Raw genomic sequence first — 22,392 nt, 5'->3', positions numbered from 1 at the left:
AGTACTTTTTGAGGATGCAAGGACGATGGGACCGCAACATGGGGCTTTTCAGTTCCCCATATGCGCCAGTTCTGTTTATTGGCAAAGCCGTCCAGGTAAAAATAAGCTTCGTCAGTAAACCAAATGCTGCCCACATGCATATCGCCGTCATCAATCCTGTGCACTATATCGTTAGCGAATGTCTCTCGTGCAGCAATGGTAGCGGCGCTGAGGGGTTGCCGCGTTTGAATTTTGTATGGATAGAGGTGTAAACTCTGGCGCATGAGACGATACGTGGACGTTGGCGTCATTTGGACCGCAGCTGCAACACGGCGAACGGAAACCCGAGGCCGCTGTTGGATCACCTGCTGCACTAGCTGCGCGTTGCCCTCTGTGGTTGCCGTACGCGGTCGCCCTACCTTTCCAGCACGTTCATCCGTCACGTTCCCAGTCCGTTGAAATTTTTCAAACAGATCCTTTATTGTATCGCTTTTTGGTCCTTTGGTTACATTAAACCTCCGTTGAAAACTTCGTCTTGTTGCAACAACACTGTGTTCTAGGCGGTGGAATTCCAACACCAAAAAAATCCTCTGTTCTAAGGAATAAACCATGTTGTCTACAGCACACTTGCACGTTGTGAACAGCACACGCTTACAGCAGAAAGACGACGTACAGAATGGCGCACCCACAGACTGCGTTGTCTTCTATATCTTTTACATCACATACAGCGCCATCTGTTGTTGAAAATTGTAACTACTGTAATTTCGAAAGTTTGTCCGCCTGAAAATGTACTGTTGTCCCAAGCATATTGCAACAAACGGTGTATTTCTATCGCTGCTCATTTAGTTTTTATTGCCGTTTCAAATATACCGGTCATTTTTGAAACACCCTGTATGAGTGAACAATGTGGCATTACATTATTTAATAAGTTATTTGTAAAAAAAGTATTGTATACCAGGAGTAAATTTAATGATTGTCTCTACCTAGAAGTCTGTAAATATATGTGTATACGAGTTAGCTTATTTTAAATTGATCTAAATTTGTAAGTACTTTGACATGTCCTACATCCTTGTAAAAAGAGATCTACGGATGAATAAAGCTACTACTACCACTACTACTTCGCGAAACTTAAAACTATGTGCATATGGCAGGGGAGTGGAGCAAGTATGAAGGGCTAAGACTACAAGTACAACTCTTGGATATCATATGCGATGCAAGATTAACTTGGGTATCACATTTTGTGAACTTCAAAAAGAACTGCAATAAATTCTTCAACCTATTTCGATTTATTTCTTGAGTTTTGGTTGGCTAAGCATCCCCAATGTTATAAATAATACACCGCTCACTAATAAGGTTTGTGGATGTAACCTACTTTATACCTACTTCATACCATAATGCAAACCAAAATATTTTGTAAATATTGGATAGATTACAACTCATTTGTGTTCATACTCGTTTCGTAACTCTGTCAACTACCCCAACAAATGATCTACTGTGGCAGACCAGAGAAATGTAAATAAGGGGACAGATGCTAGTATACAGATGTTAACTTAAACAAGTTTCCTACTAGGACAGTTTAGTTATTACAAGCTGCAGTAAGCTCTATGATGTTTAAAGCAGAGTTCGTCGCAGACAAATACACTGCCATCTGCGGCAGTTACATTACACTAAAATATTTATCTGAAAAATTTATTCCTCGAGTGATCTACCGTTCTTTAACTTTTAACAGAACCTGTCTCTTAAACTACTGACAGTTTAGTGTGTGAATGAACACCATATCCAGTAGCCTAATCTCAGTTTCATTTCCCCATTTTTAAATTTTAAAGAAGGAAATTGGGTACCTTCATCGACGTATCTAAAATCATAGGAGAAAACTTAGGTGTTTCATATTGTATCCTAAAACACATCACAATATTGCAAACTTGTACACTACATGCAGTGTTGAAGCTGTAGCCACAGAAGAAACAATGCGGAAGGCAAAAAGTAGGCATGAGAGGTAAGAATCACAGCCGACTCAGCGTACTTAAGACAACGCTAAAAACCGATACACAATAAATATTGCTCCAGAGGTGGAAAAATATTGTATCAGAAGTAAAAGAGTGTAAAACCTCACTATAATACAAAATTCAATGAGAAAATTGGTAACCTTATCAAACTAGTTGCGATCATTGGTAGTATTATTCAGATTCCAAACCCATGCATCCTCTCCACGACAATAGTAAAGAGAAACCCTACACAAAATATTTCAGTTGTTTCTTGGTAGCAATAGATATTTTCATTTAAAAATTACGCTGCTACCTAGATATGCAATAATTTGATATTGAGAGAAAATATACTTAAAGAGAAAAGAGGTCTAACGGGGGGAAACTCATTTATTGACATTACAGAAAAAATATTTATGAGTTGTGATGAAGTTCCTTCGGAGAGCTTATCCTGTGGATACGCCACAAAACACGTCGCCTGCCACAGAATTATCTGAATTCATTTTCGTCATGGATGGTAGATCAGAGTCAAGGGCAAGCGCTATTAGGATCCTGTGTACATTGCTACACGCACAAACACACACATACACGCATTACAAAGTCCCCTGCGTTAATGAGAATCAACAAGCCGCTATCTAATCAAACTATTTCAACGAAATTCGCTGTGTGCTGACAAATATATTCGTTTTCAGTTCAGATAAAGCTGTCCTTACAAGAGCCCGAGGGCACAGCAGCGTGAAAATCAAGTGTTCTGACACTACGTCGTACAGATCTGACTTTAAAACTGGCATAAAAAGAGAAAAAGAATAGATACACAAAGAATGATTGCCTAAAACAACTTGTGATTTACTTTATACGCTTCAAAGCATTTAAGTTAAAAAATTTCATCTTTAAAGAATATTCCGTTAACTGCAAAACTCATTACGAACTGCAAAACTCGTTACGAAACATGAAACAGAGAGAAAGAAACTGTTTGACTGCATCATCGCCTACATTACTGCAAGCAGTGTTTGATTTCGATGTTATGTGGAATCATTGCCTTAGATATACGATTTTGAAACTGTGGTAACAGGTATAAGACCGCCAGAGTGTTAAACCCACTAATCCCAAAGTAAAAACCTGAATGAATAGTTTGTTTGAAGATAGTTGTATGGGATGAAGATGAAGTTACTCAGATCATGTTCACGGTTAAAGAAAGCCAAACCGCACCCGGATATATGGTGTACAATCTCTGCAACTAATCACATGACTGCGTAGCCAAGGTTGCTAAAGCAGGCCTCTGCTGGCGCTCGATTCGATACGTTGCAGTGGGAGAAACTTTCAGAACTAGTATTTCGCCGGCAAGGGGAGGGAAGTGGTGGTGTTAAGTTCTCATTACGAAACTTTGCATCAATATCTTGGATGAAATTATTTCAAACTCTCCGTAGTGTCTTATGAAGAACAGGAATCTGACACGTCAGCCTAGGATGAAACTATTAAGCGAGTATCGTGACGTACGATGTAATTTTGCGGCATGGTCTTTGAAACGTTGGTGCATTTGTATTTCCCCTGCAGTTTCGTGGGGATAGCAATTAGCAAATTTCTTGGACGTGGTGGATGCGCTGGAGAGCTTTGTTCTTGATCTGTTCTTTTTATATACACTATGTGATCAAAAGTATCCGGACACCTGGCTGTAAATCACTGCCCTCCATCGGTAATGCTGGAATTAAATATGGAGTGCGCCCACCCTCAGCCTTGATAACACCTCCCACTCTCGCAGGCATACGTTCAGTCAGGTTCTGGAAAGTTTCTTGGGGAATGGCAGCCCGTCCTTCACGGAGTGCTGCACTGAGGAGAGGGATCGATATCGGTCGGTGAGGCCTGCCACAAAGTCGTCGTTCCAAAACATCCCAAAGGTGTTCTATAGGACTCAGATCAGGGCTCTGTGCAGGCAGGTCCATTACAGGGGTGTTACTATCGTTTAACGACTCCGCCACAGGCCGTACATTATGGACAGCTGCTCGGTCGTGTTGAAAGATGCAATCGCCATCCCCGGATTGCTCTTCAACAGTGGGAAGCAAGAAGGTGCTTAAAACATCAATGTAGGCCTGTGCTGCGATAGTGCCACGCAAAACAACAAGCCCCCTCCATGAAAAATACGACCACACCATACACCACCGCCTCCGAATTTTACTGTCGGCACTACACACGCTGACAGATGACGTTCACCAGGCATTCGCCATACCAATGCCATCGGATCGCCACATTGTGTACCGTTATTCGTCACTCCACGCAACGTTTCTCACTGTTCAATCGTCCAATGTTTTTCGCTACTTACACCAAGCGAGGCGTTGTTTGGCATTTACCGGGGTGATGTGTGGCGTGTGGCTTATGAGCAGCCGCTCGACCATGAAATCCAAGTTTTCTCACCTCCCACCTAACTATCATAGTACTTGTAGTAGATCCTGATGCTGTTTGGAATTCCTGTGTGATGGTCTGGATAGATGTCTGCCTATTGCACTCTACGGCCGTCTTCAACTGTCGGCGGTCTCTGTCAGTCAACAGACGAGGTCAGCCTGTACGTTTTTGTGCTGTAGGTGGCCCTTCACGTTTCCACTTCACTATCACATATGAAACAGTGGACCTATGGATGTTTAGGAGTGTGGAAATCTCTTGTACAGACGTATGACACAAGAGATACCCAGTCACCTGATCTCTTTCGAAGTCCGTGAGTTCCGCGGAGCGCCCCATTCTGCTCTCTCACGATGTCTAATGACTACTGACGTCGCTGATATGGAGTACCCGGCAGTAGGTGGCAGCAAAATGCACCTAATATGAAAAACGTATATTTTTGGGGGTGTCCGGATACTTTTGATAATATAGTGTATGTGTCTTGATTGCGGGTTCCCACGAGGGACAAGTGTAGTTCATAACTGATCTTACAGACGCTGAGGATTAGGAGCCCACATTATTCAAAGAGTGTAGATGTTTCGTTAACGATTGGATATAGGGAAGCCAAGATGGCAGATGATTGCTTCCAGTCTGCTTCTAGTCTGCATGGTCTTTCCACGGCAATTGGTGATCAAGCGCAACAAAAAGATATTTTGCAGTCGGAATCCATTGTACTGGTGCACCGAATAGAATTATGTCACCTGTTGCTCGTGGTCATCGTTTCGTTAGGACAGTCGCTTGACTTATGGCGGCATTGAGCTTAATGCACGAATCTGTTTCCCATGTTTCGAAATCTCTGCAGTCATCCTAGTCTTCTTATCACATCTGTCGTCTGTGCCTGCAGATGAGAGCGTTGTCTTTAGGTTATTTGTATTTGTTGACACGAGATGACAACGGAAGATCTGCCATGTAAGCTCTATTCAAGTAAGGGCCTAGTGTCGAGTCTTGAAGTACTACTGCAAGTACTTGTTACTAGTTGAAATACACTCCTGGAAATTGAAATAAGAACACCGTGAATTCATTGTCCCAGGAAGGGGAAACTTTATTGACACATTCCTGGGGTCAGATACATCACATGATCACACTGACAGAACCACAGGCACATAGGCACAGGCAACAGAGCATGCACAATGTCGGCACTAGTACAGTGTATATCCACCTTTCGCAGCAATGCAGGCTGCTATTCTCCCATGGAGGCGATCGTAGAGATGCTGGATGTAGTCCTGTGGAACGGCTTGCCATGCCATTTCCACCTGGCGCCTCAGTTGGACCAGCGTTCGTGCTGGACGTGCAGACCGCGTGAGACGACGCTTCATCCAGTCGCAAACATGCTCAATGGGGGACAGATCCGGAGATCTTGCTGGCCAGGGTAGTTGACTTACACCTTCTAGAGCACGTTGGGTGGCACGGGATACATGCGGACGTGCATTGTCCTGTTGGAACAGCAAGTTCCCTTGCCGGTCTAGGAATGGTAGAACGATGGGTTCGATGACGGTTTGGATGTACCGTGCACTATTCAGTGTCCCCTCGACGATCACCAGTGGTGTACGGCCAGTGTAGGAGATCGCTCCCCACACCATGATGCCGGGTGTTGGCCCTGTGTGCCTCGGTCGTATGCAGTCCTGATTGTGGCGCTCACCTGCACGGCGCCAAACACGCATACGACCATCATTGGCACCAAGGCAGAAGCGACTCTCATCGCTGAAGACGACACGTCTCCATTCGTCCCTCCATTCACGCCTGTCGCGACACCACTGGAGGCGGGCTACACGATGTTGGGGCGTGAGCGGAAGACGGCCTAACGGTGTGCGGGACCGTAGCCCAGCTTCATGGAGACGGTTGCGAATGGTCCTCGCCGATACCCCAGGAGCAACAGTGTCCCTAATTTGCTGGGAAGTGGCGGTGCGGTCCCCTACGGCACTGCGTAGGATCCTACGGTCTTGGCGTGCATCCGTGCGTCGCTGCGGTCCGGTCCCAGGTCGACGGGCACGTGCACCTTCCGCCGACCACTGGCGACAACATCGATGTACTGTGGAGACCTCACGCCCCACGTGTTGAGCAATTCGGCGGTACGTCCACCCGGCCTCCCGCATGCCCACTATACGCCCTCGCTCAAAGTCCGTCAACTGCACATACGGTTCACGTCCACGCTGTCGCGGCATGCTACCAGTGTTAAAGACTGCGATGGAGCTCCGTATGCCACGGCAAACTGGCTGACACTGACGGCGGCGGTGCACAAATGCTGCGCATCTAGCGCCATTCGACGGCCAACACCGCGGTTCCTGGTGTGTCCGCTGTGCCGTGCGTGTGATCATTGCTTGTACAGCCCTCTCGCAGTGCCCGGAGCAAGTATGGTGGGTCTGACACACCGGTGTCAATGTGTTCTTTTTTCCATTTCCAGGAGTGTATATCCTTAATAATCCAGAAGCATTGACCACTTGTAATGTCAGAAAAGCAGCCACTGCGACGAAAGTGTTACGTCTTCTTGAATGAAGGTGGTGGTGGTAAATCCCTATGCGACCAAACTTCTGAGGTCATCGAGCCCTAGGCTTACATACTACTTAATCTAACTTACACTAACTTACGCTAAGGATAGCACACACACGCCAATGGCCCAGGGAGGACTCGAACCTCCGACGGGGCGAACTGTGACAAGGCTCCTCAAACCGCGCGGCCACCACGTTACCTGGTAAAACAGGATAATTTTTTTTTTATGGAACTGAGCTATTCTAAATTATCTTCTGCTTGATTTGATGTACACAACTGAATGAAAACTAATTACTTGTGGATAACTTTAAAGTTGAAAGATAAGAGGGAAAGAAATTAAATACAGACTCAAATTACGACGTACGCAACCAACTTTAGACTAAAATAGCCTAGTTCCAAAAAATTTCGGGCAACTGGCGGATGTCTGTAACTTGCTACCTCCAAAACGTCGGCGCAGAGTTTTCTGGCCAATTTCGGGTGTGTACTGGCGACACACACTAGCCTCCCCTGTTTAATACCCCGACGGCTGATGTGATGGGCATGAAGATAAAATAATACTTCTTCGATTGCCACCACTTTCGCCGACATTGAATGTTATTAATCTAAATGTTATAGTCTGGACTGGTAAAATACGATGGCGTGCTGAAAACTAATGCCTTAAAATTTTTTATGTGAAAACTTTTAATGGTTTATAAATAAAACAAACGTTATTAACATTACATAGCACGCCCGGTTAGCCGAGCGGTCTCACGCACGGCTTTCCGGAGCGGGAAGGAGCGCCTGGTCCCCGGCACGAATCCGCCCAGCGGACTTGTGTCGAGGTCCGGCCAGTCTGTGGATGGTTTTTAGTCGGTTTTCCATCTGCCTCGGCGAATGCGGACTGGTTCCCCTTATTGCGCCTCCGCTACACTATGTCGACGATTGCTCGCAAACAAACAAGTTCTCCACGTACGCGTACACCACCATTACTCTACCACGCAAACATAGGGGTTACACTCGTCTAGCGTGAGACGTTCCCGGGGGGGGGGGGGGGGGTTCGACAGTTGGCCGAACCGCACAATAACCCTGGGTTCGGCGTGGGGCGGCGGAGGGGTGAAGTGGACTGCGGTAGTCGTCGTGGGGTTGTGGACCACTGCGGCTGCGGCGGGGACGGAGCCTTCTCGTCGTTTCTAGGTCCCTTGTTAGCATACAATATTACATATCTTTATTCTTCATTTCTACATATCTAAACACACCAAAAAAAGTTTTGCATCATCTCGGTCCCGAGAGTTCCGGAACCTGTACAGAAAATTGGAATAGAGGTCAACATAAACATTATTTCTGCCATGAAACTTCCTGGCAGATTAAAACTGTGTGCCCGACCGAGACTCGAACTCGGGACCTTTGCCTTTCGCGGGCAACTGCTCTACCATCTGAGCTACGGACTCACGCCCGGTACTCACAGCTTTACTTCTGCCAGCACTTGCCCGCGAAAGGCAAAGGTCCCGAGTTCGAGTCTCGGTCGGGTACACAGTTTTAATCTGCCAGGAAGTTTCATATCAGCGCAAACTCCGCTGCAGAGTGAAAATCTCAGTATGGAAACATCCCCCATGCTGTGGCTAAGCCATGTCTCCGCAATATCCTTTCTTTCAGGAGTGCTAGTTCTGCAAGGTTCGCAGGAGAGCTTCTGTAAAGTGTGGAAGGTAGGAGACGAGATACTGACAGAAATAAAGCTGTGAGACCGAGCGTGAGTCGTGCTTCGGTAGCTCAGATGGTAGAGCACTTGCCCGCGAAAGACAAAGGTCCCGAGTTCGAGTCTCGGTCGGGCACACAGTTTTAATCTGCCAGGAAGTTTCATATCAGCGCACACTCCGCTGCCCTTTCTGTTGCTCATGAAAATCACACATTGCATGTTGCACCACCATACAGCGAGACCTTCGAGGTGGTGGTCCAGATTGCCGTACACACCGGTACTTCTAATACCCAGTAGCACATCCTCTTATATTGATGCATGACTGTGTTCGTCGTGGCAACTATCCACAAGTTCATTAAGGCACTGTTGGTCCAGATTGTCGGCGGAGACCCCTCAGAGTGGTTGGTGGGTCACGTCACCCATAATAAATAAATGTCGTGTGACTAGGGCCTCCCGTCGGGTAGATCGTTCGCCGGGTGTAAGTCTTTCGATTTGACGCCACTTCGGCGACTTGCGCGTCGATGGGGATGAAATGATGATGATTAGGGCAACACGACACCCAGTCCCTGAGCGGAGAAAACCTCCAACCCAGCCGGGAATCGAACCCGGGCCCTTAGGGTTGACATTCTGTCGCGCTGACCACTCAGCTACCGGGGGCGGACACGTCGTCCATAAACAGCCCTTTTCAATCAATCCCAAGCATGTTCGATAGGATTCATGTCTAGAGAACATGCTGGCCACTCTAGTAGAGCGATGTCGTTATCCTGAAGGAAGTCGTTCACAAGATGTGCACGATGGGAATTGTCGTCCATGAGGACGAATACCTCACCAATATGCTGCCGATGTGGTTGCAGTATCTGTCGGAGGACGACATTCACGTATCGTACAGCCGTTACCGCACCTTCCATGACCACCAGCGGCGTACGTCGCTCCCACATAATGCCACCCCAAAACAGCAGGGAACCTCCACCTTGTTGCACTCGCTGGACAGTGTGTCTAAGTCGTTCAGCCTGACCGGGTTGCTTCCAAACACGGCTCTGACGATTGTCCTGTTGAAGGCATATGCGACACTCATCGGTAAAGAGAATGTGAGGCCAATCCAGAGCGGTCCATCCGGCATGTTGTTGGCCCATCTGTGCCACGCCGCATGGTGTCGTGGTTGCAAAGATGGACCTCGCCATGGACGTCGGGAGTGAAGTTGTGCATCACGCAGACTATTGTGCAAAGTTTCAGTCATTAACATGACGTCCTGAGGCTGCACGAAAACATGGTGGCGTTACTGTCAGGGTTCCTCCGAACCGTAATCCATAGGTAGCGGTCATCCACTACAGTATTAACCCTTGGGCGGCCTGAGCGAGGCATGTCATCAACAGTTCCTGTCTGTCCGTATCTCCTCCATGTCCAAACAACATCGCTTTGGTCCACTCCGAGACTACTGGACAAAAATGGTTCAAATGGCTCTGAGCACTATGGGACTCAACTGCCGAGGTCATTAGTCCCCTAGAACTTAGAACTAGTTAAACCTAACTAACCTAAGGACATCACAAACGTCCATGCCAGAGGCAGGATTCGAACCTGCGACCGTAGCGGTCCTGCGGTTCCAGACTGCAGCGCCTTTAACCGCACGGCCACTTCGGCCGGCAGACTACTGGACACATCCCTTCCTACGGTGTCGACAGTCTAGGCATGGTTCACCTACAGACAACACGTGTCGTGTTCCTCCTTCTTGGTGGAATGAGTCAAACTGATCGGACTCCCTCCGCATAACAGACGCTGCTCACGCATCGTTATTTACATCTTCGGGCAGGTTTAGTGACATCTCTGAACAGTCCAAGGGACTGTGTCTGTGATACAATATCCACAGTTAACATGTATCTGGGACCGGGGTGATGAAAAACTTCTTTTGATGTGTGTATTTCTCGACATAGTCACCACAGGGACGAACCAGTTTGTTGATACTATAGAATTGACTTTGTTAACGGAGCCACAACCTTACTGCTGCTTGCAAAACTTCATCACTATCAAGAGTAAGTCCTTGAAGGCGTTCTTTAAGTTTTGGAAACAGATGAAAATCGGGTGGGACAAAGTCGGGCTGTACGGAGAATGATTAATGACAGTGAACCCAAGGCTTCGGATTGTTGCAGCCGGCCGCTGTGGCCGTGCGTTTCTAGGCGCTTCAGTCCGGAACCGCGCTGCTGCTACGGTCGCAGGTTCGAATCCTGCCTCGGGCATGGATGTGTGTGATGTCCTTAGGCTAGTTAGGTTTAAGTAGTTCTAAGTCCAGGGGACTGACCACCTCAGATGTTAAGTCCCATAATGGTTTGAGGCATTTGAACCATTTTTGATTGTTGCAGGGGCCGCAGCACTCATGTGTAGTTTGGCATTGTCAAACTGAAGGAAAATAAGCTTTATGTGTAGATGAACTCTTCGATTTCGAAACTATCACAATACGCTGTTTCTCATTCACCGACGTAGTTACGTTACACACCACCTTGTTTCACGCAAGAATTGGGAGCCCTGTAGCAGCAAAGGGCTGTAATTATGTAGACAGGACGACATGTTTTGTTTCGAAAGCTTTAAGAGTTTTCACGTAAAAAATTCGGAGGCATTAGTTTTCAGCAAGCGCTCGTAATTGAGACCGCCACAGCCCTTTCAGAATCTCTGAAGAAACTGAAAGGTTCTTTGGGAGGTCCTCGTATCAAATAGAATGCTATCAACTTCTATTGAAGGTTTGTATGCATAGAACCTCAGAGAAAACGCAGGCTGTATAGAATTCCACAGGCGGCTATACACCATGTTAGTCTATTTTTATGGTTATTTTGTACATGCTCTGTATCCCCGTCCATTGGTTTTCTTTAGCGCTGTTGGCCTCTTGTATTACTAACACCATTTTATTTCCCTGCAGAGCCCAGACAGCAATTCCGCGCTGAAGTGTTGGGGTTCGCTTCCCCTACTGCTGACGCAGCTGTTCCTGTATTGCTCAGGAGCTCAGCACATTCTGGACCAGGTGAGCGCTGCTGGCGTCTGTGTGTGCGTATTCATTAATTGACACGATTCTTGGAAACTGTAGTTCATGCACCGATCAGATTTTTTACAAAACTATTATTTTACCGTTTCCGTATCTCAATCCGTAAAAACGGAACTCTTATAGGATCACATATTAAGATCTCCGCTCCCTTGTCTCTGTAAAAAAGTGACGTTTCTTTATTGTGAGATCTGCAGCACATGTTATGTTTCAGTAGGACATTGTGCTGGTAATTGGAAAACAGTATGCTGCGTTGCTGCAAATAATATTACAACCAGCAACTACAGACAGCAATAATGGCTTACTCAAAGTTGACATACGCCCATCTAAGACTTCAGGACATGTACTGGCGAAGGCAATAAACCCGAAATAAGTTTATACATTAAAATAAAATATCAAGCAACGTACTGTTTTCCAATTCTCAAGATTAAAAAGAGAAGCTTTTGAGTCAATGCAGTCAAAAGATACGGCAATCTACTTACAAATTCACTCATTAAAACCTATAGGGTACGTTTCCTTGACGTAGTATCGTGAAATTTGAAAAGAAGTGAAGGTCTCACAATTGAAGTAAAGGAAAAAATCATAAAATTTCGTTAAAATAAATAATGGAGTGTGACGAGGACCTAGCGTCGGGTAGACTGCCTGCCTGGTACAAGTCTTTTGATTTGACGCCACTTCGGCGACTTGCGCGTCGATGGGGATCAAATGATGATGATTAGGACAACACCCAGTCCCTGAGCGGAGAAAATCTCCGACCCAGCCGGGAATCGAACCCGGGCCCTTAGGATTGACGTTCTGTCGCGCTGACCACGCAGCTACCGGGTGCGGACATAATTTGTAATATCACACGGAAAAACATTATTTTGTCATTTGTTATCCGATTGTAGACTTAGAATTACAACATTCTTTAAAGTCTTGGAATCCTTGGGATCTTGCCAGTATTAATGTCGATAACAGGCAAAAATTGTCGAGAATCTCGATTCCTGGAAGTAATACGTAATTAAGTTTGTACGGAAAGGTCAGTGAGCGAGTACTATTCGCACCGGGCCAATTTTTTGATTTGTATTTACGGTTTTATTTACGTTGGGGCTGCCTTCTAGACGACAAAAATGTTTCGTAATTATGACGGAGTAACCAAGTCTGGCGTGCTGATTATATTTACTGTTAAAACGTTATTTCGTTACATAGGCTCAAAAACAAAACCTTAAGAAGAAATAAAGGAAAAAATAAGTACGTTATACTCTTATACGGGATCTCTAATACCAAAATTACTGTTGTGTGGCACTTTGTGGCCTCGGAAAGTCCATCAAAACCTGACAGCTTCCTTCATCTGTCTAAACAATTATAACATCGGCTTATTGCTAACCATTGACATAAAGAAGCATGCCACATTCAGTGAACATGATAAAGACAGTTTACGTGTTACAGATTTGTCAGTTACGCGTAGTGTGTAGGTATTCCTCTGGCAGTGTTCATTTCTGGATTCAGATACTCATAATTCTTGGTATACCCCACTAAATGGATTGTGGATGTTCTCAATTTCCATAACCTTTGCGGTCCGCGTTCCGTCGTTGATGTGCTCCCACGTAAGTCGTCTTTGTTCTCCTTTTCTCGTAACAGTCGACTCTGAGGAGATGTGTTGGCCTGCCGGTATAGCCGCTCATGTTCCTGTCACTCGTCATCGACCATGTCACTGGAGCTGTTTTACCTGCACTCGTTCCGGTCCACTCAAAGTGATTGTATTCTTCAGTTTCTCCAGTTTCCCTTGGTACTTCTTCGCCTCCCACATCGTGGATTGGAGCAGTAAACTGTGCACGTTTTCATAGCAAGTACTACGGCTTCTCGTAGGATACAACATCCTCTGTTTGACCAGGTGTGGCCCATTTCTCGGTAATCGTCGTTTATTGTCCAAGATCATCATTATAAGGGACGTTGTCCTCCATATTAACAAGTTTGTTCTTGCACTGAATGTCCCGGATATACTAGTGCACCACAGTCATATGTGGCTGGCGCTTCCCGATTGGTATCCAGCGACTGGAGTTTGTAAGACGCAAATGAATTCTTTCGCTCACACTTGTCAGCAGCTCTAGTGCCTCCCTGCAATCCCAGTCTTTCTTGTATGCCCTCTAGGTGCCACTGTTGTAATTTAGCTGAATCTCACCAGATCTCTCTTCCACCCCCCCCCCCCACCCCCCTATTGAACCAGTATGAAGCATCCTCTCGGAAAAAATGGGTAAAACTTTATTAGAAGCCATCCACTCTATTAGCGTGGAGGGTATATAGGTAACATCGGTCACGAGTGATCATGGAAAGTTAAGACGAAAGACCATTCATGGGAGACATATAAACCTGGGCACGATTTTGTGACAGTTGATGCTGTAAGTTGATAAGAATTCCTCACTGTGTACGATTCATAATTAAATGTTTCGTAGCGGTAGTGTACAAGAGGAACCTTACCTTCTTGTGCAGCGTATCGCTGTGACCGCCGAATCCTTCGAGGAAATGAAGAAGATACATAACTCTCGTTACGGCAATGACGATAGAATTATACATGCACGCTTGAAATATCTCGATGGTACTAGGAATATATAGACTTTGCTGAAATTCGCAGACACGCGCTTCTGGCGTGCTGACATCACAATGGAGTGCATTTGATAACCAGCTGAAGCGTTGATGAAGCTGTGCTTCGAAGTGTGTATTGGATAATTAAATGTACTATTGAAAATACATTAGACATACCTTATTGTTAAGTTTTCTAGCAAATGGATAGTTCTAATGCACAAATGAATTTAACTCAGGGCCGGCGAAACGCTGCACAGTGTGCAGACGTGCGGAAGTGCTGCACACGTGCGCACGTGTGCGACAGCGACATCTGTTATTAGACATGTGTCCTAAATGAACGGTGGCGGCTCCACTTCCCTATTTATGTGGTACAATCAGGAGCGCAACATACCCAGTCTCGTTTACCCCTGGTGACCGTAACCTCAACAGAGAAGTACTGAGAAATGGCAGGTACTGTAAAAAGCAAAGGACTGGAGGTCTATGTTCTCATTCGTTTAAAAATGACTGGGAACTGCAATTCTTTTTTGTAGCCGTTGGCGAAAACTCACAGTGTTTGCTGTGCCGCCGAATAATAGGCGGACAGCGTAAGTTTTCAATTAAAAGACACTACAATACATATCACTAAGACGAGTGTAGTGTACTCAACAGTGAAGAACGGCAAGCAAAATTAAATGTCCTTAAGAAAATAGATGAGACACATCAACTCGATTTTACTGTACGTCAAAGTAACTGATGCTTCTTGAACTCTTAGTTTCTTGTGTTACATTTATGTCTATTTCACTGTACGCTGTACAATGTACTGTTTTTAATTTTCCAGAATGACACCCACACTAAATCTTCACTGCGAGCAAGTTTTAAAATCGCATTAAGAATTGCACAATCTGGGAAACCCTTTTCCGTAGGTGAGTTTGGGAAAGGGTGTGTGACTGATGCTGCTGAACTTGTGTGTCCGACGAACGTTAGCAGATATCAAGAAATCAGTCTATCCAACAAACAGTGACAAGACGTATCAGTGCCATGGCCGGCGATGTGCACAGGCAGCTAATAAATAAGGCTAAATACTTTGCTGCTTTCTCTGTTGCGCTCGATGAAGCAACAGATCTTACAGATACAGCCCAGGTTGTGATATACATACGAGGTGTCGACAACGCACTTTGTGTAACAGAAGACGTTTTGGACTTAGTACCTTTGAAAGGGACTACTACAGGTGCGGACTTACTCCTAGCTGTCGAGCAAGCGATTGATGGTGTCGGTATGGACTGGAATCGGTTAGTCTCAGTGACCACAGATGGAGCACCATCAGTGCAAGGCCTTCAGAGAGGACTCGCAGCATGGATGCGCAAAAAGCTAGGGCGCACAGACGAGACGTTGCGTGGAATTCACTGAATTCTGCATCGAGAGGCGCTTTGTGCAAAATCAGTAACTTTAGCAAACGTCATGTAAATTGTTGTGCGTACTGTAAACTATCTGAAGACACATGGGCTTACGCATCGCCAGTTTCGGGGGGTCTTTGAGGAATTAGGAGCGGAGTACAGCGACATACCTTACTATACTGAAGTACGCTAGCTCAGTCGAGGTAAAATGCTGAAAATATTTTTTGGTTTACGTTTGGTCATAGTAACATTCTTACATGAGAAGAGAAAAAGTGTTGGAACACCCTTGTTGGGTATCAGACCTTGCATTTCTCGTGGACATTACGTCTCACATGAACAGCCTGAACGTCCGTTTGCAAGGTGAAAATAATTTAATTTCTGACATGGTGGAAAAAGTAAATGCCTTTGAAAGGAAGCTTGCGCTTTGGGAGAGCCAGCTATTGACAGAAAACACTGCACATTTCCCGACTCTTGGACTGGTCCATGAAAGTTCTAGATTTCAAGAATACGTATCAATACTTGTAAAAATTAAGAAACAATTTCGAGCAAGATTTGCAGATGTTACGAGTTGGTCTCCTGTGATTCGCCTCTTTGCTCGACCGTTCTCGTCGTCAGTTGAAGATGCTCCGAATGATTTACAGATGGAACTGATGACCTACAGTGAAATACAAGACTGAAGGAGAAGTTCTTTGCAGTGCGAAGTACAAAAGAATTCTGCGAAAATTTTTCACAACAAGAATTTCCACGCCTGCACCGAGAAGCCGCGAGAGTTATGTCCATGTTCGGGTCGACATATGTTTGTGAAAGATTCTTCTCGGTGATGAAAATGAATAAATCAAGGTTTCGATCAAGCATAAGTGATGAAAATGTTCGCAACTGCTTGCGTTTGTCAATGAGCCTTGCTTTTGTGCCCGATATTAGCTATATCATTTCTCATGACCAGTGAAAAATGTGTTTGGGTTTATTCCTTTCATAATTAAAATTTATTGTTTTCTAACTGTGCATTATTGCCTCATTCTGCGCCATGTTACATTATTATCAGGAAAATTGGTCATTAAACCGATTGTTCCAATGTATACTTACATTTAGGGTTTTTTTTTAAATGTGTGAAGGGCTATGCTCAGCTGAAGATAAAACATAACATTCATCTAATTGTCGGTTATTATGCAGATTTCAGACGGAACTGATGAAAGATATAGCAATAATGGTATTGAAATAACAGGCTATCATCGAGAGGTCTGCGGTTATCATTTTGTTCAGAGGTCTGTGAGACAGAAATTATGTGTGTGTAACTGAGGGCACCGAGAATTAGTTACAGGAAAGTGCTCTCTTTCTTAAATACTAGAACAAAAACATTACGCGTATTTATGTGCCGTCAGTCAAGCTGCCTCAATAAAAACCCACGGTTGTTAACTGTATCACTTGTCTTACTGGGTTAAACTGTTAACATAAAAGTAGATGTCTCAGTGAGTAGATTGTGACAGTATTTTAAATGTTTAATACGCGAAATACCTTCCCATGGTTGGCTTGCAAGCTGTGGAAAGAGCACTACAATGCGACGGTACAGAGTATCCCAGCAAGTGAATAAAGCGACATCTTTTCGTAGAAACATGCACTACATGAACGCTGACGGCTGCGGCGTGCACGCTGTGACCCGGAAGTTGAACATGTGCAGGAGCACCGCACGCGTGCAGAATTTCTGGCCGGCCCTGAGTTTAACTACTCGTTTTTGTGAACAGATCTCTGGTCATGTTAGTTATGATTCTTCTCATACAGGGACCTACTGTTGAGCATTATAGCAGACTAGTGCAAAAATGTTCTTACTGGAGCACAAAAAATGCGAATATGTTCCTTTTCGCTTAAAAGACTCAGACTGAAAAGTGTGGTACTAGCTGCCTCATTCTACCTTCCTCAGCATCTATAAAAAATTATTCAAAAATTTTGGCTCCCGAACACATTCTTGCTTTTTTAACATGAAGTGCACCTCAAATTCTCTTAGGCTCCCCTAACCGTAACCCACTCACACCTACTAGTCCACCGCTGTAAGTTGCCCATACCCATTCACATCCGCTTGCTCAATCGCTCATTCAACCCAAGTGAATATTATTATGTCTTTATGTCTCTCTACCGTTGCCTCCTATGTCACACCCACAGTCCTCTTCGTTCTGTCCTACTACTACAGTCTTCTCTCACTGACACGGTCTCCCTCTTGCCCTCTCTTCCTGTTAATATCTCATTCCTTCCTTCCCACTGCTGCTGCCCTTCTCACGGTCACTATCTCTCACCCTCGTTGTCATTGTCGGACACTCTGTCTCTCATTATCACTAGCTCTCAGCCATTTCCACCTTTTTTTCACTTTATTGGCCGGCCGTTGTGGCCGAGCGGTTCTAGGCGCTTCAGTCCGGAACCCCGCTGCTGCTACGGCCGCAGGTTCGAATCCTGCCTCGGGCATGGATCTGTGTGATGTGCTTAGGTTAGTTAGGTTTAAGTAGTTCCAAATCTACGGGACTGTTGACCTCAGATGTCAAGTCCCACAGTGCTTAGAGCCATTTGAACCATTTTTTTTCTTCTTCTCTTTATTCCTCTCCCTCTGGTGCTGTCTCTTCCACTCTTTTCCTAGCACTGTTCTGTCGCTGTCAACTATGTTCCACTGCCTTTATCCCTGTCTTTCTCTCACGAGGCCATTGTCTCCTATGCTCTTTTTATAACACAGCCACTGTCTACTATGTTCCAGTACTTACTACTGTCCGTCTCTTTGCCACTGCCGCTCTGGTCTTCTCCCTCAGTATAAAAAAGCGCTAATATGTTTGGATGAAAATTGAAACAACACAAAACTAATGTTCAAATGTGTGTGAAATACAGGGTGATTCAAAAAGAATACCATAACTTTAAAAATGTGTATTTAATGAAAGAAACATAATATAACCTTCTGTTATACACTCCTGGAAATGGAAAAAAGAACACATTGACACCGGTGTGTCAGACCCACCATACTTGCTCCGGACACTGCGAGAGGGCTGTACAAGCAATGATCACACGCACGGCACAGCGGACACACCAGGAACCGCGGTATTGGCCGTCGAATGGCGCTAGCTGCGCAGCATTTGTGCACCGCCGCCGTCAGTGTCAGCCAGTTTGCCGTGGCATACGGAGCTCCATCGCAGTCTTTAACACTGGTAGCATGCCGCGACAGCGTGGACGTGAACCGTATGTGCAGTTGACGGACTTTGAGCGAGGGCGTATAGTGGGCATGCGGGAGGCCGGGTGGACGTACCGCCGAATTGCTCAACACGTGGGGCGTGAGGTCTCCACAGTACATCGATGTTGTCGCCAGTGGTCGGCGGAAGGTGCACGTGCCCGTCGACCTGGGACCGGACCGCAGCGACGCACGGATGCACGCCAAGAACGTAGGATCCTACGCAGTGCCGTAGGGGACCGCACCGCCACTTCCCAGCAAATTAGGGACACTGTTGCTCCTGGGGTATCGGCGAGGACCATTCGCAACCGTCTCCATGAAGCTGGGCTACGGTCCCGCACACCGTTAGGCCGTCTTCCGCTCACGCCCCAACATCGTGCAGCCCGCCTCCAGTAGTGTCGCGACAGGCGTGAATGGAGGGACGAATGGAGACGTGTCGTCTTCAGCGATGAGAGTCGCTTCTGCCTTGGTGCCAATGATGGTCGTATGCGTGTTTGGCGCCGTGCAGGTGAGCGCCACAATCAGGACTGCATACGACCGAGGCACACAGGGCCAACACCCGGCATCATGGTGTGGGGAGCGATCTCCTACACTGGCCGTACACCACTGGTGATCGTCGAGGGGACACTGAATAGTGCACGGTACATCCAAACCGTCATCGAACCCATCGTTCTACCATTCCTAGACCGGCAAGGGAACTTGCTGTTCCAACAGGACAACGCACGTCCGCATGTATCCCGTGCCACCCAACGTGCTCTAGAAGGTGTAAGTCAACTACCCTGGCCAGCAAGATCTCCGGATCTGTCCCCCATTGAGCATGTTTGGGACTGGATGAAGCGTCGTGTCACGCGGTCTGCACGTCCAGCACGAACGCTGGTCCAACTGAGGCGCCAGGTGGAAATGGCATGGCAAGCCGTTCCACAGGACTACATCCAGCATCTCTACGATCGTCTCCATGGGAGAATAGCAGCCTGCATTGCTGCGAAAGGTGGATATACACTGTACTAGTGCCGACATTGTGCATGCTCTGTTGCCTGTGTCTATGTGCCTGTGGTTCTGTCAGTGTGATCATGTGATGTATCTGACCCCAGGAATGTGTCAATAAAGTTTCCCCTTCCTGGGACAATGAATTCACGGTGTTCTTATTTCAATTTCCAGGAGTGTATATCATTACAAAGAGTATTTAAAAAGGTTTTTTTTCACTCAAAAACAAGTTCAGAGATGTTCAATATGGCCCCCTCCAGACACACGAGCAATATCAACCCGATACTCCAACTCGTTCCACACTCTCTGTAGCATATCAGGCGTAACAGTTTGGATAGCTGCTGTTATTTCTCGTTTCAAATCATCAATGGTGGCTGGGAGAGGTGGCCGAAACACCATATCCTTAACACACCCCCATAAGAAAAAATCGCAGGGGGTAAGATCAAGGCTTCTTGGAGGCCAGTGATGAAGTGCTCTGTCACAGGCTGCCTGGCGGCCGATCCATCACCGCGGGTAGTTGACGTTCAGGTAGTTACGGACAGATAAGTGCCAATGTGGTGGCGCTCCATCCTGCTGAAATTGTGGAATTTGCAGCTCTCTGCTAGCTCTGCGAGTCGATTTTCCTGGGCTGCGAACAAATGCTTGCTGGATGCATGCTACATTTTCATCACTCGTTCTCGGCCGTCCAGAACTTTTCCCATTTCACAAACACCCATTCTCTGTAAACTGTTTATACCAACATTTAATACACCACCTATCAGGAGGTTTAACACCATACTTCGTTCGAAATGCACGCAGAACAACTGTCGTCGATTCACTTCTGCCGTACTCAATAACACAGAAAGCTTTCTGTTGACCGGTCGCCATCTTAGCATCAACTGACGCTGACGCCTAGTCAACAGCGCCTCAAGCGAACAAATGTACAACTAAATGAAACTTTATAGCTCCCTTAATTCGCCGACAGATAGTGCTTAGCTCTGCCTTTTGTCGTTGCAGAGTTTTAAATTCCTAAAGTTGTGGTATTCTTTTTGAATCACCCTGTATTATGGGACTCAACTGCTAAGGTCATCAGTCCCTAAGCGTGCACACTACTTAACCTACATTATCCTAAGGACAATCACACACGCCCAAGCCCGAGGGAGGACTCGAACCTCCGCCGGGGCCACTAATTTTACACATGACACAGGCTTTTAGGTGAAAAAAAAACTACATGTAGCCCAGTACTACGATATGGGGTTCCCAGATGGAAAGGTGTTTCATTTGACATCCCTTATCGTCAAGGATGTTCTAGATGTTAGGAATATATTATAAAAATTTCAGCCATTTGCTGTGCATAGCTGTCTTGGAATCCTTGCCTGTGTTTTGGTCCGTTGGTGACGGCGAAAATATACTAAACACCGTTTTGTTGGAGTTTTCCGAACCGCTTGACAACATATTTCTCCGTGCTACGTCACTTAATAAACTACATTTCCGACTCACACCGGATTTTACGTGCGTATTTTACGTGTACAATTAGGGTACCATTGAACCTCTATACCTCGGAAACGGATAAAGATAAGAACATTGTCAGAGATCTGCATGTCCATCTTTTTAGAGATGGTTGCGGTATTCGCTGTTCGATACAGGATGTCAAATTAAATACCTTTCAGCCGTCTTGTTTCCAAACTTATTTTATTTGGCTAGCCATTTCGAGGCCCCTGACCGACGAGTGGGATCATTTTACCTCGGTTCTGATCAAACCATGAGCCAGCAACGCTGGTATCAGTAGATTTTTGCTGTAGCGATCACTTCAACCATCATCTGCCGGCTCAGATGATGACAGATGATGGTTGAAGACATCGCAATAGCAAAAATCTACCGATACCAGCGTTGCTGGCCCCGGTTTTGATCAGAACCGAGGCAGAATCTTCCTGCATGTCGGTCAGGGGCCTGAAGAAGGCGTTGTAAAACGCTGAAACTAGTAGCCAAATAAAATAAGTTTGGAAACTAAACAGCTGAAAGGTGTTTCATTTGTAAAGGACGAGCCAGACAGTAGGAGCTTTTACTTTATTATATGAGCTTTCAAACGGTAACTTCATTTTTCCATTGCGGCCAAGCCACAGCCGGCAATGTTAGCTGCCTGTAAATTCTTTCGTCTCACGGTTTAGCAACAGGAAGTCTGCACCGATGAAGGGCACCTTGATTACGCGCCTCTCTCATGTGCTTACGAGGTAACGCCGCCACAGGCGTCGCTTAGCAGGCAACGCTCTGGAATGTTCCATGCCGCCCGCACGGTTTGCTCAGTCCTGACCAATCAGGGCGGGGGAAGCCGCGTGGTGCGTCGGATATACCCGGCCGCCCGTCGCCGGGCCCGCTCTCTTGTATTCTTGCTCACCCGCGAATCGGATGCGCGTCCTGTAGCATTGAACATCTCCCGCTTCTCCCGGTGCTGCGGCACTGTGGACTTAGTTTTGGCAGACAACCACTTTCGGTAGCTTCGCGAACGTTTCGCCAAACTCCAAGCTCTGGCTCACCCTCACCTCCCTAGGCCTATGTAGCCCCTTTCAACATGCTTTCGCCAATAAATGGCCTTTGTCTAAAAATAATCCTAATCATTCCATAACGCCCACCGCCTGCCCATACGCCCATCCTGTACACATTTGACATCCCCTATTGTCAAGGATGTTCGAGATCTTAGGAATGTATCATAAAAATTTCAGCCA

General features: G+C 46.1%; 1 protein-coding gene across 1 annotated transcript in view; it reads left to right on the top strand.

Annotated features, from left to right (window-relative positions):
- LOC124795959 (odorant receptor Or2-like) overlaps positions 1–22,392 on the top strand; it is a 37,380-nt gene that overhangs the window by 9,325 nt on the left and 5,663 nt on the right. The window contains exon 3 of the mRNA XM_047260039.1: positions 11,456–11,557. Within this exon, the coding sequence (XP_047115995.1) occupies positions 11,456–11,557 (102 nt within the window). The remainder of the gene's footprint in view (positions 1–11,455; positions 11,558–22,392) is intronic.

The sequence above is a fragment of the Schistocerca piceifrons genome, chromosome 4 (genome assembly GCF_021461385.2).
Source record: "Schistocerca piceifrons isolate TAMUIC-IGC-003096 chromosome 4, iqSchPice1.1, whole genome shotgun sequence".
Lineage (NCBI taxonomy): Eukaryota > Metazoa > Arthropoda > Insecta > Orthoptera > Acrididae > Schistocerca > Schistocerca piceifrons.
The sequence above is the reverse complement of the archived record's forward strand: the minus strand, read 5'-3'. Positions and strand labels throughout refer to the sequence as shown.